Consider the following 17,556-nt stretch of genomic DNA (forward strand, 5'->3'; position numbering starts at 1 on the left):
GGGCTCACCTGGCAAACTAATGATCATAGGTGTCCGAGATTGTTTTCAGTGATACAAAGAGTCCTGACACAATTCCATCCATGGGCTTAATTGAAAAACAACTTATTTAATCTTTGTGACACTTAAACACAATTTGCATAATAATTTGGAACGCGGTGTGTGTGTTTGCTGTGACTGGAAATCAGTGGCGTGCAGTGAGTTTTAAAGGAAGGCGAACAAAGACCCCCGTAAAATTCTACATAAAGTATCAAAAATAAAAATATTTATTCTTGAGAAAAACGTTCCCCATAAGTGTTGTTATTGATCAGTATTACTGGTGCAGATGTTTAAGGTTGAGCTTGTTTTAAACACTTGATATTCTGTTTACTCTGCAGTAGTGCATCATTAAAAAACAGTCACAGCTGAATTAAAAGCCTTGAGCATCATATCATGTGGCATAGTTAACTGTATGTATCTACAGGAGGATGAAATATTAATAAAAACTGAAGGTGGTATATTAGCAAAACACCTGTTTAAACTTTATCCATTTGGTCAACTAAGTGATTTTTCAGATATGTTAATCTGAGTGTTGGTGAACCTCATCGTGTCCATTTATCCACGGCATAAATGGCAGAAGTCCCCCTCTCCATCATTAAAGGTTTCATTCTTAATGTGTTAAACGAGTTATTAAAAGTTTCTTACAGCACACGAGATGTTTACGAAGAGAAAACTCATCTGTCACAACCACAATTGAGAGTGCTAACTTACTTGCTAATGCTAACTGTGTTTCTACACAAAGTGCAGTTCATAACTGATCTCAGATCAGTAAAAACAGAGCCAGCAGCAGTGAATAAAGATCTAAAAAAAATAAGCTGACCATTGGGAAATCATGAGTAAGTCTCTTCCTGTATCTGTATTCTTAGGTGCTGCTGATGGCTATGAAGGATATGAACATTGCTAAGCTGACCTCTGCTGACCTGCCATTGTTCAGTGGAATCATTCAAGACTTGTTCCCTGCCGTAGAAACACCTGTAATAGACTATGGCAAAGTAAGTTAATCTAAATCAGCAGTCAAGATAAGCACGGATTTGATATACAACTGGCAAAAAATGGAAACATTGCAGGACTGTCTTTGTGTCCCTGTGTGCACAAAGCCAAACAAATAATATAATATCTCTTTTGGTCAGTGTTCTTGTGCAATAAGATGTCAGAAATAAGTTTAAAAAATATGACCCTATGATCTTTCATAATGTATCACTTTTTTCTGATATGTGCAGTCTCACTTAGTGCATCACTGATCACTGACTCCTTGTCTATCTTTGGTCTCTTTATTTTCACAGTTGAAGGAAGCTGTGGAGGAGGAGCTTAATCGGAGTGGTTTGCAGGTGACACCCTTTACCGTGACCAAAGTCATCCAACTTTATGAGACCAAAAACTCTCGACACTCCTCCATGCTGGTGGGCAAGACAGGCAGTGCTAAGAGTGTTACCTGGAGGACCCTACAGAATGCCATGACTGCTCTGCATCAAAAAGGAGAGCCAGGCTTTCAGCAGGTCCAGGTTAGTTAGGATAGGGAAGAAAGCATTTCTTTTTTCTTTTTTTTAAATTGTAATACTGCTTGCTTTTTTAATCAAAAAGAATGTTTTGTTGCCGGACTTTGAAGTTTGTATTCTTAATGGTAAAATTCTTCAACTACTGTCACAGGATTCTTTTTTTCTTTTTTCATGCAGTTACAGAACAGGCAGTGAGCATCGCAGTGATTAGATCTAAACAGGCAAACATGAATTAAAGGGACTGAAACTGGCTGCTTGCTTCAGTTTGATTAAATGAGGTCAAAGCTTGTGTCCATTGTAGGTTTTTGTCCCAGACAGACTGAACCCTCCCACTTCTTCCACATTAGACACTGAAGCATCATTTCAGCAGAGCTCTTCTCAGTGAAGTAATTGGAAGTCACATACGTCTCTAAGTGTGTGACCTTTAGCTCCTCCAAGCCCATCACTGAGAGGAAAACTCACAGTATGAACTCCCTCTGTAATAGAGAACAACTACACCTCAGATCATGGAGACTCACTTTCCACCACCACCGGCACTTTTTTAATATTTATCATAATGTGGCTGAAATCCAATTCTTACTAAAACTTTTGTTATGCTCGAGAGCTGACAAAGTGTCATATCAATATCTAAATGGTTCAATATTTCCCAGATTCAAATGTTCCATAAAGTTACCAACAAAAAAAGTAAAGAGTACAGAGCAAAACATAAACAAAATTAGAACGCTGTTGCCTCATTTACATCAGTGTGTATTTCATCTTATGACTGATCTGTATTTAACTACATTCACTTATCTAGGGTTTTTTACAGCCTATAAATGATACATGAGATCCTCATCTGGCAAACTCTGCTACATGTTCTGCAAACAATGTAGCAGGAATTTGATCTGCTGAAGAAAGAACAATTTTAAAATGAGCTCAGACTTTTTTTCTTTTCTGTTCTGTAAAAAAAAGTTTTCATATTGTCATATATCAGACAATAACCATGTCAAATCCAATATATCCAAGCACTGAATGATTAGAGATTGGCTACTCTTCACAAACCTTCTGACGTATGAGCCTTTTTCTGTTGGTGTCTGTACACAGAGTGAAAATCCAATAGTAAAAATGTAAAAACAAAAATATATTTATGCAACTGATGAACATTGGTTTGGCCAAATTCATCTAACTAAAGCCTTGCATTTCTTTACAAGCTACTCTCCATGATTTTAAAACAAAGCAGATGACTCCATTTTTACCGTTCATGTCTCATTTGACAGGACTATCCTCTGAATCCCAAAGCCCTCAGTTTAGGAGAGCTGTATGGCGAGAATGATCTCTCTACTAACGAGTGGACTGATGGAGTGCTGTCATCCCTCATGAGATCAGCGTGCGCAGGTGCGAACCCCAGAAAAACACACTGTATGGATGATTCTTCCCCATAGCCTGTTCTACCTTCTACACTGACTGAAATGTCACAGGGAAGTTTTTTATATGCTCAGTTTTTTTTAAAGTCATGATGAAAACAAAATAAGTTCTTTGTTCCACTTTGGAGCTTCACTGAGTACTGAGAAGCTACAGCATGCTGTGCAGCTTTATCTGCATAATCTTACATAGGGTGAGCTCATTTACAAACATTTATTGGCTTCACTTGTTACAATAGTCAAAATTTAAAATGAGATCCAGCACTAAAGAAGGATGATTCCTTTTTTTGGAGCTGTTAGAGAAATAATTAATCGATCTTGTTCATGACAATGTGTCACGTTTAGCTAACGGACTCAGGCGCAGACCAGAAATCCTTGTAGATAAGACAGTTTGTTGATACAGACAACACCAGGTGATACTATATACAACGTGCTGGAAGGGGGGTCCAGGGCTCCAGGGTACGTGAGGGAAAGGAAGGGGATCAGACGCGCTCCAAAGAATCACTCTCCTCTCTCCACAACTGGGTTACACAAACCCACACACTCGTCCATGGGATGACAGGCAGGCAGGGAAAGGTCTGGGAAAGATATGAAACTTTAGTTAGAGGCGAACAGACAGAAAGAACTCACAGATTCTGATTCTCAAACTACTGAGCGACTGATGCTGATAGCTCGACGATCCAGCGACAAGTAGCACAGTGCTGTCATCTTAAGTAGGACTCGCAATTACGCAGATAGGCAGCAGGTGTGGAGATGGCAGATGCGTGGGCCAGGGGCGGGAGCCCATAATGAGCACCGCCGCGGCAAGGGAGAGAGAGAGCAAAAACAACAAAAACACATGTTGCCTAAGACGGGATCCGCTGGTGAGGCACAGGGACCATGACACAATGGTTTCAAAATGTATATTACATAGTATTGATTTTAGAGTTTCTTGTGAAGCCAGTTTACAAAGGAGAGATCTAAAGATTGAAAGGCAGTGCTTTTATTTTTATGAACTATTAAACAATACATCAACTTCTTACTGTCTTCTTGTTGTGAGTGTGAATGTTGCTATTACACACGTCTCTGTCACAATATCTTCTTTCCTCACTTAAGATGAGAAACCAGATGAGAAGTGGATTGTGTTTGACGGGCCAGTTGACACACTTTGGATTGAGAGTATGAACTCAGTAATGGATGACAACAAAGTGCTCACGCTCATCAACGGAGAGAGAATCTCTATGCCTGAGCAGGTGAGAACAGATCATGAAACAGCACTTTTCATTATTTGACCTTTGACTTTTTCTAATATCATTTATGGTCGCGCCGTCCTCTTCAAGTGCTCCAGTGTGCTGGTGAGAAGGCCAAGTTTTGAATCAGTTTCTGCAAGGAAAGCAGCAAGAATGCAGCGGCTGAAATAGTTTTGTTCAGCCAGACTGTTTTAGATTCTGTTCAGTAAATCCAGAAAAACAAAAGCTCAAACACATGATAAGATTAGTTTTATAAGACAAAGAAGCAGCATTCAAGTGGCTTAATCCTTGTTATCCGGCTCACATATGAAATGGAAGAAAATTTCAGCTTATCATCACCCAGAATCGTCTGTGCTTTATTTGATTAACTGAGGGAGGGAGCTGAATCACACATGCTGACAATAAAGCTGTGCACACGCTGGAAGAGATTCACTTGTCCACATAGCTTTGAAGCTGACAGCTGGCTGCTTGCAAACATTTCAAGCTTCGGTTGCCTAGGTGACCCTAGGTGTGTTTACTGCTGGGTTATATGTCAAACAGCGATTGTCACTCTCAGTGGTAGTCAATTTAGTCGGTTGACTGGAAGTTGGGAAAAGTTTATCTCAGGTCATGTTTTCTTCCTGTTGCCAGCAGTTATTTAACCTGCTGAGTCGCAGATCTCATTCAATTACTGTGGACTAATTACTGGTTGCCACATTGCTGCCAGTTGCTTCCTGTATTTATGCAGCTTTAGTGAATATGTATAAAAACTACAATTCATTTGTTGCAGGTGTCTCTTCTATTTGAGGTGGAGAATCTAGCAGTGGCTTCTCCAGCTACGGTGTCCCGCTGTGGTATGGTCTACAATGATTATACGGATCTGGGATGGAAACCCTTTGTGCAGTCCTGGCTGAACAAGCGACACAAAGTACAATACAGTCACTCATAATAACTCTCATTAGGACATGCATTTCAGTTAAGAGTATGTATAGTTAACGAGTATGATTAGTAATGTTTTCTTTTTTCTGGCACCGTTCTCTTTACTTCCATGTGTCACTCTATGTCACTTCACAGGCTGAAGTGAACCATTTGAAGCCCTTGTTCGAGAAGTACATAGAGAGCACGATCAACTATAAGAAGAGCAACTGCAAGGAGCTGATCCCCATCGCCGAACTTAATGGCGTCACCTCTCTCTGCCGCCTCTATGACTCCCTGGCTACATCGAGCAGTGGGGTATAATAAGCAGAGTGCAAATGTAGATTGTAATCCCATCCATGGGTAATTGCACCACAACAGTGATGAATTGTCGATCTCTAATAGGTGTAACTAAATGCATTTTTCCTTTGCTCTATCTTCAGGTGAATCCTTCAGACACAGATAGCCTGGGTAGGATGGTGGAACTGTGGTTCATCTTCAGCCTTATCTGGTCCATATGTGCCTCTGTCGACGAGGATGGACGCAAGAGGATGGACAACTTCCTACGGGAGATGGAGGGAACATTCCCTGCCAAGGTCTTCCAGAGAACATTTTTGTTTACACACTAATGGCATATGAAATGAGTTAACTTCTATTCTATAACCTCATTACATTCCCCAATAAAGGTAGGGAATTAACCAGTGTCAAGTGTACTTATTTTGTAATTGTAAATAGACTATTTTTTTACAAAATTTTAACAAGTAGACCAACACAGTAACCTGTTTGTTCCCCAATTATCACTCAAACCTTTCAATCCTATGAATTTGTTGAGTAGATGGTTGCACGCCTGCAAGCCTGTGTCAAGTGTTAAGGTATATGAATTCTTGCAGGACACAGTTTATGACTACTACGTGGACCCAAAGAACAAATGCTGGGCTTCATTTGAAGATAAATTGCCAAAAGGCTGGCGCTACAATGCTTCGTAAGTAATCAGATGTTATTATGAGATCTGGATCTATGACATGTTTATGTATGTCCCTGTCTTTTCCCTCAGAGCTCCATTCTATAAGATTATGGTTCCAACTGTGGACACCGTTCGCTATAACTTACTGGTTAAGGCTCTGGTGTTGAAACACTACCCTGTGCTGCTCACTGGGCCAGTGGGCACTGGTAAAACTTCAGTGGCTCAGAGTATTCTGCAGGGCTTAGATAACAAATGGAAAACCCTTACCATCAACATGTCTTCACAGGTCAGTTCATTGTATAGTCTGTGTTTAGCTGTGTATGCCATGTGTGTGCTGATGTTTATCTCTGTGCTTTAATTAGGCCTAATTAGTGCCTACTTGTTCTGGTTACAGTTATAAGCTGGTAGATGCTTTGAAGAAATATTTTAAAGATTTATGATTATTCACGTCGTTTCATCTTTCGTTTGCTGTCCAGACCACCTCTAACAACATCCAGGACATTATAGAGAGTCGCATAGAAAAGAGAACCAAAGGCGTGTATGTGCCAGCAGGTGGGAAACACCTGCTATGTTTCCTAGATGACCTCAACATGCCGGCTCATGACCTCTTTGGCTCCCAGCCACCCCTGGAGCTTCTGCGCCTATGGATTGACTATGGCTTCTGGTATGATCGCAAGAAACAGACCCTAAAGGTTGTCAAGGTGAGAAACTGAGTTTTAATGAAGGCATGAGTGAGGCGTGTTATAATTGGAGAGATAGGTTTGCTGCTTTCTAAGGGCCTTGGTTTAAACTGTGTGACAATGTGAAATGTTTTCTGTTTTATATGCAGAGGACGCTACACTTTTTCTGTTGTGTTTCAGGACATGTTCTTGCTAGCATCAATGGGGCCCCCTGGTGGTGGGAGGACTCGCATCACGCCGCGTTTTCAGAGTCGATTCAACCTCATTAATATGACTTTCCCTAATGTAAGTGTTGCTCTCTTTATGTCTTCCTGTCTTTTCTTCCTATAATTAAGCAGCGTGATATTTTAGCAGGCAGTTATGTTTTACTTTCTCTGTGTAATGCCTTCTTCATTTACACAGGCACATTTTTGCATTTCTTCAGTGTTGACTGTGGTTTTGCTCCTGTTGGTGTTTTCTGTTTGTTAGTGCTTTTTTCATGGCACCCTACAGGAATGACCCTGATTGTAATTATAGCCACGATGACAAATGCTGTAAAATTACGTTCTCTTTCACATTTCTAACACCCTCAAGTTTACAATTGTGTTCTAGCCTGCCTGTGCGCTGCCCTGCTAATTTACCTCCTACCATCTCCCCCTCCCTCTTTGTTCCCTTATGTGTTTGTTATTCTTATTTTGTAGTTTTGGGCATGTTTATAATTTCCCTGTTTTATTGTTCACTCCCTTCTTCGCTCCCTTCTAATCACCGTCTCTTTTTAGTATTTTCATTTATCAGCTAGCATCAGTTATCTGACTCCAATCTCAACCCTGTTTTCTGTTGCCTTAGAAGAGCTAAATTAAATTTGCTTTAAAAATTGCTGGAGCCATGCTGCATTCAGGATCTAAACACTTGAAATTTTAGCTGCTTTGCCTGGTTTATGTGTGAATTGGGCAGCATGAAATTAGATTTTAAGAAATTATCTTGCTGTTGTAACCACTACACCTGCATTATCCTGGTATGCTACTGACATGTCTGCATGTTGTGTTTTGGGAATATTGTTGCCTTTCCTCTCTGCATGCAGGCCTCCCAGATCAAGTGCATCTACAGTGCCATGATCAACCAAAAGCTCCAGGAGTTTAAGGAGGAGCTGAAGCCCATTGGAAAGCTTCTCACTCAGGCAACCTTAGAGCTGTATAATGGCGTCACTGCCTTTTTTCTTCCCACTCCAGCCAAGATACATTACCTCTTCAACCTCAGGGACATCTCCAAGGTACATTTGTGTACATCAGTATGAACTTCTGTTGTACGGCACATAAATAGTACAACCAAAGACTGCTTAAAATGCATTTTCATAAAACACTTACTAACTAAACTTCACCTTGGTAAGAATAACACATATCTACTTGGTTACACATTTTCTTGCCTAAAATCACTTTTAGGTGACAGTCTTCATGAGTTCATTCAGATTTTAATGAAAACTCTGAATTATTTAGTACCTTTGAAATTAAAATGCTCTGTGATATATCTTCCCCCCCTGTTTATCTCTTGTAGGTGTTTCAAGGTTTACTAAGAGCTCATCCAGACTTCCATGATACCAAAACCAACATTACTAGACTGTGGATCCATGAATGTTTCAGGTGATCACAGTATTTGAATGCCTTTCTGCAGTGCTTTATAAATTAAAATGCACGGGTACTTTTGTCATGTATACAGAGAATAATATCTGGATGATGTGATTTGTCAATTTCAGGGTTTTCTCAGATCGGCTTGTAAACCACAGTGATATGGATACCTTTATTTCTCTCCTAGAGGAAAAACTGGGTTCACTCTTTGACTTCACCTTCCACAGCATCTGCCCGAACAAGCAACTGCCAATATTTGGTACTTAATTATTTGCATTCTGTGCATAAACATTGTTTCTCCAATATGTGTAAAAATACTCCCACAGATGAGTTCATGGGTTGATGGCTAATTTCTAAGTCCATTACCAGCCCAGAATATGTGAAACTGTTTAAATGTGTTTATTGTTGTCCTGTGGGGTAGGTGATTTCATGAGTGAGTCGTCTGTCTATGAGGACCTGCATGACATGAAGAGTCTCAAGAAGTTCATGGAAACACAGCAAGAGGACTACAACCTGACACCTGGCGTGGTGCCTACAAACCTGGTGCTCTTCAGAGATGCCATCGAACACAGTACATCTGAAACGCAACACACACAGCCACGCACATTTGCATGCATGTTTAAAACAGGGCAATACACCTGATGCATCAACCCACAGTGTCAGTTCCACCCACAAGTCATTGTACTGTTAAAAGTTTCTCACTTTTAACAATCAGATCTATCTTGAAACTGCTTTGAAAAACAGAGAAAAAGAGCAAAACTAAAAGCTGAGAGACTAAGGACCTATCAGCACGCTCAATACTGTCAGCATGCTATTTTGTGGCATGGTATTTAGGTCAGTAGCAGTGCACTATTGTCTAACTCACACTAATTTTAGTTTGTATATTGTATTTCCTCCTGGGATTTCCGGGCACGGTGAAGCTGATGTGTTATATCTTTCTGCTCCCTTTGCAGTTACTCGGATCATTCGAGTGATCAGTCAGCTCAGGGGCAACATGCTGGTGGTAGGTGTCGGGGGCTCAGGTCGGCGAAGCCTGTCTAAGATAGCTGCCTTCATATGTCAGTACCAGGTATTCCAAGTGGAAGTCACCAAGCAGTACCGCAAACTGGAGTTTAGAGAGGGTGAGGTCAACACAACCGTTACATTCACAGACTTTTGAGAAACTGCAAAAAGCTAAAACCAAACATGCCAATTTAATAATATTAGGAAATTCGTGGATGTCAGCATTGCATAAGTTGAATATGTTTACTAGTACAGCGAGGGATTTTAAGTGTGCGTGTGTCTGTGTGTGTGTGTGTGTGTGGCTTCTAGACATCAAGAAGCTGTACCGTTTGGCGGGTGTGGACAACAAGCCCACAGTCTTTCTGTTCAATGACACCCAGATTGTTGACGAATCCTTCCTAGAGGATATCAATAACATCCTGAGTTCAGGAGAGGTGCCTAACCTATATAAGCCAGACGAGTTTGTAGAGGTGTGTATCGCTTTCATCTGGCCAGTATGTCTTTCTATCTCTAGGGCATATCATTTGATTTCCATACCATATTCATTCATTCTACGAAGCCAACAGGTAGCATATGGGTAAATGAAATCGGTTTTCACAAAGCGTAGATTCAAAACGCTCATATCCTCATGCAGTGTGTAACGCTGTCTCTTTGCCTGTAGGTATGCAATGCTCTTTCAGAGTCTGCCAGGAAAGACAATGTGGCTGAGACTCCTGACTCATTGTTCAGCTACCTGATCGAGCGAGTCAGGAACAACCTGCACATTGTGCTCTGTTTGAGTCCAGTGGGAGAGCCATTCAGGTAGAGTCTATTTATGTAATGTATCCTGACTGACAAGAAGTTCCTGCCCCCTTTTTGGGGGTTTTTTCTCCAGATTTTTTTTAAACTACTGAATAAATGTGGGACTGGAGGAAGAAAGGGATGAAAGTGTTTTTTGCTGTGCTACAGTATTCAAACTGAGAAATCCACTTTGTGACTCCAAGTAAAATGAACACAATAAACCCTCTATGATATCATTTTAGTCATGGTGATTTGTAAATAAATACATTTAAATCAACTGGCAGCCTTTTACAGAGCGACTAGTCCCTACACCACTCTGCAAAGTTGCAGTTAGAACAGTGAGTCATCTAAGATAAACAAGGTCAAGTTATTTGAGTGATTCTAGAGCAAGGACTCGTGCTGAGACAGACGGCCAGCTGTCTGTACACACAAACATGTAGTGAGCAAACAGATGAACACACATTTTCTTTTGTTGATAAAAACAGCTCTTCACTGACAAGCATTAAGAGAAGAGCTTGTTATGAGTGGTAGGCCTTTTAACCCTTGTTGCGATTAGCGGTGCAGTGTAGCAGTCGCACAATGTTGAGAAGTGGCTGTTTGCCTACAGGAACCGCATCCTCCAGTACCCAGCTCTTGTTAACTGCACCACTATAGACTGGTTCTGTGAATGGCCCAAAGATGCCCTCCTGGAGGTTGCTGAGAGGTACTTGGACGGAATGGCGCTGGGCTCAGTGGAAGGGGTGAGGCATGCACACACAAAGAGACATATGTGCACTTTTACCTTTGAGCATTTAAGCACAGAGGGGAGAAGATATTACATGATTTGTCTCAAGGTAACATTTCTACGTTTCTGTGTGACGTTTTAGATCCAGACAAAGGTTGCCAGTATCTTTGTGACCACACACCAGTCAGTAGCACAAGTCTCCCAAAGAATGAAACTGGAGCTGAGGAGACAAAATTATGTGACACCAACAAACTACCTGGAGCTGGTGTCTGGATACAAGAAGTAAGCAGCTTTTTACCTTTGAATTCCTCCTTTGCTTGTCTCCACTTTTCCTACCACATTGAAATGCTTCATAAGTGTTTTACGCTCACTTGGATAGCAATGAAAATACACTGCACTGCTGAAGGTTATGAGTTTGAGGGTATTTACAGTTGCAGTCTGTCTGACTCTTCTCTACTGCGCTTCCTTGGTGGTTAAATAGCTCTGCTTGCCCGTTCCATTCCCTAAATGCGCATCTCTGTTAAAATCAGCTTGTCGGGCTTCTGTTTGCGAATGTGTTTGTGCCGATCCAGACTGCTGGCGGAGAAACGCGGTGAGTTGGGAGAGCAGGTGAGCAAGCTGCGTAACGGCCTTCTGAAAATCAGTGAAACGAGGGAGAAAGTGGAGGCCATGTCTCTAGAGCTCGAGGAGGCCAAAAAGCAAGTTGCCGAGTTCCAGAAACAGTGTGATGAATATTTGTCCGTCATTGTGCAACAAAAGAAAGAAGCCGACAGCCAACAGAAGGTATGTGCTACAGTACATGAACAGAACTCACTGCAGAGATTGAAGTAATATTTGCGTGGGTTACTTCCACGAGTCACCTAAAGATCCTTTTGAATTAAAACTGAAAACTGATTTTTTTGAAATGTTATGTGGTAGATTGTTACTGAAAAAAACGGAATAAATAATAACAGTTGAACTCACATTCACTCACATGTGTGCTTGCATTCAGACGGTGAGTGATGAAAATGAGAAAATCGGGGCAGAAGAGTTGCAGTGTAAAGCCATGGCTGAGAATGCACAGAGAGACCTGGACGAGGCCCTGCCTGCCCTGGAAGAAGCCATGAAGGTATGTTTGTCCCGCTGACTGCTCTCATGGAATAACATGTATGCGCTTACTTTGTTCATTATATTGTCTGGTTTGGTGAGTAATTTGCTACGAGTACCACTCGGCATGTGTTTTATGTCTTATTTGTATTGGATTTTCACACGACTCAGCCTTCTAACAACCACACATTGATGTTTTTGCACATAGGCTCTGGAGTCTCTGAATAAGAAGGACATGACAGAGATCAAATCATACGGCCGTCCTCCTGCACTGGTGGAGACAGTGATGCATGCTGTTATGACCCTTCTGGAGAAAGAGCCAACCTGGGCAGAAGCCAAGAGACAGCTGGGTGAGCGACAGCAGCAGTGCAGAAATTAATTGAAGAGAGAGTTTGGCAAAAGAACAGAAATAACAGGCAAAACTGTAGTGTAGTGAAAATGAGTACAGCACAACCAGAGAATTACAGTCCACAGTTACAATCAGCTTTTTTGAGGAAAAAGGGTGATTGTAGATGTTATATTAGGGGTTAAATGTACTCAGTCTTTTTCATCTGTTTTGTTTCATCTGTTTCAGCAATTGATTGTTAACTGACTGTCATGTGTCTCTGGCAGGTGAGGGCAACTTCATCAAAACATTGGTTCATTTTGACAAAGATAATATATCAGACCGTGTTTTGAAGAAGATTGGCCTGTACTGCAAGCAAGTGGACTTCCAGCCAGAGATCATCGGCAAAGTATCGCTGGCTGCCAAGTCACTCTGTATGTGGGTCAGAGCCATGGAGGTAAGAGGTCGCTACACACGGTCACACACACTTTTAAACATACTTACAAATAACAATAGTCACCGTGGACCTGCTAGCATATGGTAAGTGGTAGTTGGTTATAGTTAAACATGGCGATATATAACGGATTGTAGATAAACAAAAGACACTGTCATCCACAGTGCAGGTTAAGCACACTACAGCAAAAGAAGAAAGCACATGCCCAAGAAAGTAGAATATGAGAACAGTAACAAAAAAGAAGCTGCGTTACATATGATGAGAAAAAGTCTGGGGCAAAACTAAATCCATGAATGTTTATATGGTTTTTCCAGGTGTACGGTCGTGTCTACAGGGTAGTAGAACCAAAGCGTGCCCAGCTGAATGCTGCCATGGCCCAGCTAGCAGAGAAGCAGGCCGCGCTGGCCGAGGCTCAAAACAAACTACGAGCGGTATGAAGAACCAGTACATCATGGAACCACCAGACAGATATAAGCGTTTGATTGATGAGAGCTCAGTTTGCAAAAGAGCATAATGGCGTTCCATTATTATAATCGTTCTGTATCTGCATGTGTTTGTGAGCAGCTGGGGGAAAAATTGGAGCAGCTGAAAAAGCAGCACAGTGAAAAGCTGGCCATGAAGGAGAGTTTGAGAAAGAAATCAGAGGAGATGGAGGTGAAACTGGACCGTGCTGGAAAACTGGTGACTGGACTTGCTGGAGAGAGGGTCCGCTGGGAGGAGAGAGTTGTTGTACGCGCCCCCCCCACACACACACACACATACCCACTCACCTGTCTAAACTTAAAATACTACTTAAAATATGGCAAAGAACAATACTTAACATAAAAACCCACATTCATCTTTATGTAATCCAAATCTGTGTGTTTTCAGGGCCTTGAAGAAAATATGGGGTATCTGGTGGGAGACTGTTTGCTGGCAGCTTCTTTTCTCTCATACATGGGCCCCTTCCTTTCCAACTATAGAGAGGAGTTGCTTCAAATCTGGATGAAGGAGGTCAGGCAGCCAAACACACTGTTAAAACACCCAGTAAATCCTATTGTGCAGTAAACTTCTAGTGAACGTCTAAGAAAAAAATGCCCTCTTAAAATTGAATGACCCATGTATACTGTGCTCTTTTATTTTTCTTGTTTTTTATTTCTTCTCTCTCTCTTTCTGTATCTGCTTACACTCTTTTCAGGTAAAGGGCTTAGGGATCGCATGTACACCAGGATTCAGTTTTGCAGTTTTTACGTCCAAACCCACAGTGGTGAGAGACTGGAACATCCAGGGCCTGCCCACTGATGCTTTTTCTACTGAGAACGGAATTATAGTCACCCGTGGAAACCGGTCAGTGCATCATTCGGTATCTTATTATAAGTTTTATTATTATTAGTTTTGGGGAATCTCATTTTATTTGTTTTTTTTCTGGATTTAGAGTTGTGCATGTATGTTTTACATTTTACAAACCATGTGTGACGGTGTAAATACAACTTCTTATATCTTTCTCTGCTCTTTTTGTCAAGATGGCCACTGATGGTGGACCCTCAAGGCCAAGCTTTGAAGTGGATTAAAAAGATGGAGCTATCAAGGGTAAGAACTGGGTTCTTTCTATCCCACCAAGTGCTGGGTGGGAACATTACATCCTCAAATATAACTCAAAATACATTACTAAACTTTGTTTGACTGCCCATAAAGGTTTAGTAGATACATTTTCATTAACTCTAACTGTCCTCTCTCTTCTTTCTTTTTTATTGCCGTGCCTGGTAGCAATGCATTTCCCTTATTTGAGCTGACCTTTTACTTTTCTGAGACTATCACAACTCATCTCAAATTCACTGCACCAACATACTCATGATCCCCCTCAAGTAATTACTGAACCTATGAAGACTGCCTGCCAGTACTTTTTACAAAGCAAATAAGATGAACTTCACTGACATTTAAAAATCTCAACTCAGATGAGTTTATAAATATAAAGAAATACATTTTTAACGATTATGAATGAGGAATTATTTCTGAGGCTGTTGGTATGTTTTTGTGTTTGACAGGCTGTGTTGTTGTTGTTGTCTCTTATCTGCCAAACTCGCAGGGTCTCAAAGTAATCGATTTTCAAATGCCAGACTACCTGCGGGTGCTGGAGAATGCCATCCAGTTTGGGAATCCTGTTTTGCTGCAGAATGTCCAGGAGGAATTGGACCCCTCTCTCAACCCAATTCTCAACAAGTCCCTGACATGTATAGGTGTGATGCAAATGCATGCACACGCACACATAGGCAAAGTCACACTTTAAAATAGCAGCTGGTGAAATAAATTTTTACCTGTTTGAGTGGTTTCAAATCCAGGTGGAGACTTTTCTGTCTGGAGTTGCATGTTCTCCCTGTGTCTGCAAGGGTACTTCCACCCATAGTCTAAAGACCGTTCATTTATCATTCTAAATGAATGTGAGTGTGCCTCTAGGACAGGTGGAGGACACTGGATAGATGGATGGATATGAATTCATTATGTTTATGCGTCTACGTGTTTGCAGGTGGCAGGTTGCTGTTGAAGCTGGGTGATAAGGAGGTGGAGTACAGTGCTGAGTTCCGCTTCTATATCACCACCAAGCTGTCTAACCCCCACTACACCCCAGAGATTTCTGCAATGACCACTATAGTAAACTTTGCTGTTAAGGAGCAGGTGAGCATGCATGTCTGTGAAACCATATGTGTCCTCTGTATGTTCTGGCTACTTAATAACTCCATATAACTCCCAAATTTTTGTCTATATGCAGTTTCAGGTATTAGATGTCGTCTTAATTTACCTGTCACTGGGATTTTTGTGTATTTTGCATGCATGCACACAGGGTTTAGAAGCCCAACTGCTGGGAATTGTGGTGCGTAAAGAGCGTCCAGAGCTGGAAGAGCAGAAAGACTCTTTGGTGATTAGCATTGCCTCTGGCAAGAAGAGCCTGCAGGACCTGGAGGATGAGATTCTCAGGTTTCAAACATTGACCTTTGTCCTTCTTCATCAATATTTTCCTCACATAATGGACAATGTTCAGTTTAGATCCAGTCTTTTATTACCACCAGCTGTACCAGTAATAGTAATTATAACATGTTTGTTAAAGTAGCCATGCCTACTGTACCTCCATAAGAACCAGGGATTATATAAAGGAACGGAAAAAGTGTCAACTTCCATTATTCTCTTATTAGTACTTCAGGCAAAAAGTACTTTGAGAAAGAGCAACTGATTAAGACCCTACCCAGCATTAAATATCTGTATACAGTATATATATATATTAATATCTTAAAGATCACAAGTTGTGCATATCACCTTGTTATGGTGATCACTCATGTTTTCAGCCATGCAGTTCTCGAAAGCTCGAAAGGAAATTCTTTCCAAGGAATGAGATGGTTTTCTACCCATGAATGAGAGCAGGTTTTTGTATTTGGGCTGGGGGGTTGTTTTATTTTTGTTGTTGTATGTTTATGTCTGTTCTACCAGACTGCTGAATGAGTCAACTGGCTCGCTGCTGGACGATGTGCAGCTGGTAAACACCCTGCAGGCATCCAAAGTGACAGCCACTGAAGTTTCAAAACAGCTGGAAAGCAGTGAACAGACCGAGCTCAAGATCGACTCTGCAAGAGAGGTCAGGTCTCAGGAGAGCGGCAGAGGGGATTGTCCTCCTTTGCTTGGTCTTACAGTAAATGTAGCATTTCTTTATTATTGCATGCTGTTTGGAAATGATAATAAAAAGTCTTTAATATTTTTGTGTTGACAGGCCTACCGTCCATGTGCTGAGCGAGCCTCTATTCTCTTCTTCATTCTAAGTGACATGGGCCGCATTGACCCCATGTACCAGTTCTCATTGGATGCCTACATTAACCTGTTTAACCTCAGCATAGAAAAGAGCAAGCGCAGCCAGAAGCTGGAGGAGAGGATCACCAACCTCAATGATTATCACACATACGCAGTGTACAAGTAAGCATTGTTTTGAAATCACGTCTGCTTCTGTGTGTTACATGATGTATACGATGCATAAATAAACAGTTCTACTTGATAAAAGAGCGAGCTGATGTAGTGATATGCTGCACACTGGGCATGTAATATGTATCTGAACTTGCTGTGGAAAGATCTGTACACCTGTAAGATTTTGATATAATTAATCAGAAACGTACACTTCATCATTTGCTACTGCTGCTGTATCCTGGTGAGTCTTCCTAACGCGTGGTTTTGTGTTGGGCAGGTACACGTGTCGTGGTCTGTTTGAGGCTCACAAGCTGCTCTTCAGCTTCCAGATGTGTGCCAAAATTCTGGAGGTGGCCGGAAAACTCAACATGGATCAGTATAACTTCTTGCTTCGAGGTGGAATTGTAAGAAAAACAGAACAGACACATTGTTGATGGTAAAAGCTTTCCTCACCAGTAGATTTGCTAATATCCCTCAAAAAGACCTGTAGGGTGTATGAGTGTGTTTAGTATATCGTTAGCTTCATAGCATAAGTGCCTAAGTCATTTTTTGGTCAAATTGAGATTTTTGCCTAACTTTACTCCCCTACCACTGCTGCATCATCCTGTCCGTCTGCCTATGTCATCACAAAAAAATGACTTAGGCACTTATGCTATGAAGCTAACGATATGCTATATATCCTATATTGATGAGATAATTAGACTACTGACTGATGATTGACTGATTGATGCTTGTAGGTTCTTGATAAGAAGGGGCAGATGGATAACCCATTTACCAGCTGGTTGGCAGACTCCAGCTGGGACAACATCACACAGTTGGATAAGCTGCCCGGCTTCCGTGGCATCGTGTCCTCCTTTGAACAATCCTCTCGAGACTGGAACGTTTGGTTCACCAGCTCTGAGCCAGAGAATGCTCCACTTCCAGGTCTGAATGTGCTATAGAGGGTACATTTTTGTTCTTA

At 41.4% G+C, this 17,556-nt stretch overlaps 1 protein-coding gene across 1 annotated transcript in view; it reads left to right on the forward strand.

The window, feature by feature from the left end:
- The window catches only part of dnah2 (dynein, axonemal, heavy chain 2), a 60,339-nt gene that overhangs the window by 29,635 nt on the left and 13,148 nt on the right, over positions 1 to 17,556 (forward strand). Inside the window, exons 41-77 of the mRNA XM_013914648.1 lie at positions 801 to 804; positions 903 to 1,028; positions 1,320 to 1,538; positions 2,789 to 2,906; positions 4,028 to 4,164; positions 4,931 to 5,068; positions 5,215 to 5,373; positions 5,499 to 5,651; positions 5,946 to 6,037; positions 6,110 to 6,305; positions 6,496 to 6,720; positions 6,880 to 6,984; positions 7,760 to 7,948; positions 8,230 to 8,315; positions 8,429 to 8,559; positions 8,722 to 8,871; positions 9,254 to 9,421; positions 9,612 to 9,772; positions 9,964 to 10,103; positions 10,690 to 10,822; positions 10,949 to 11,088; positions 11,379 to 11,589; positions 11,798 to 11,914; positions 12,101 to 12,242; positions 12,505 to 12,674; positions 12,986 to 13,102; positions 13,236 to 13,400; positions 13,542 to 13,664; positions 13,849 to 13,997; positions 14,174 to 14,240; positions 14,737 to 14,887; positions 15,175 to 15,323; positions 15,490 to 15,623; positions 16,131 to 16,275; positions 16,408 to 16,607; positions 16,873 to 16,999; positions 17,333 to 17,519. Of these exons, the coding sequence (XP_013770102.1) occupies positions 801 to 804; positions 903 to 1,028; positions 1,320 to 1,538; positions 2,789 to 2,906; positions 4,028 to 4,164; positions 4,931 to 5,068; positions 5,215 to 5,373; positions 5,499 to 5,651; positions 5,946 to 6,037; positions 6,110 to 6,305; positions 6,496 to 6,720; positions 6,880 to 6,984; positions 7,760 to 7,948; positions 8,230 to 8,315; positions 8,429 to 8,559; positions 8,722 to 8,871; positions 9,254 to 9,421; positions 9,612 to 9,772; positions 9,964 to 10,103; positions 10,690 to 10,822; positions 10,949 to 11,088; positions 11,379 to 11,589; positions 11,798 to 11,914; positions 12,101 to 12,242; positions 12,505 to 12,674; positions 12,986 to 13,102; positions 13,236 to 13,400; positions 13,542 to 13,664; positions 13,849 to 13,997; positions 14,174 to 14,240; positions 14,737 to 14,887; positions 15,175 to 15,323; positions 15,490 to 15,623; positions 16,131 to 16,275; positions 16,408 to 16,607; positions 16,873 to 16,999; positions 17,333 to 17,519 (5,324 nt within the window). The remainder of the gene's footprint in view (positions 1 to 800; positions 805 to 902; positions 1,029 to 1,319; positions 1,539 to 2,788; positions 2,907 to 4,027; positions 4,165 to 4,930; positions 5,069 to 5,214; positions 5,374 to 5,498; positions 5,652 to 5,945; positions 6,038 to 6,109; positions 6,306 to 6,495; positions 6,721 to 6,879; positions 6,985 to 7,759; positions 7,949 to 8,229; positions 8,316 to 8,428; positions 8,560 to 8,721; positions 8,872 to 9,253; positions 9,422 to 9,611; positions 9,773 to 9,963; positions 10,104 to 10,689; positions 10,823 to 10,948; positions 11,089 to 11,378; positions 11,590 to 11,797; positions 11,915 to 12,100; positions 12,243 to 12,504; positions 12,675 to 12,985; positions 13,103 to 13,235; positions 13,401 to 13,541; positions 13,665 to 13,848; positions 13,998 to 14,173; positions 14,241 to 14,736; positions 14,888 to 15,174; positions 15,324 to 15,489; positions 15,624 to 16,130; positions 16,276 to 16,407; positions 16,608 to 16,872; positions 17,000 to 17,332; positions 17,520 to 17,556) is intronic.

The sequence above is a fragment of the Pundamilia nyererei genome, unplaced genomic scaffold, assembly GCF_000239375.1.
Source record: "Pundamilia nyererei isolate P.nyererei 1_Seehausen unplaced genomic scaffold, PunNye1.0 scaffold00213, whole genome shotgun sequence".
Classification (NCBI taxonomy): domain Eukaryota; kingdom Metazoa; phylum Chordata; class Actinopteri; order Cichliformes; family Cichlidae; genus Pundamilia; species Pundamilia nyererei.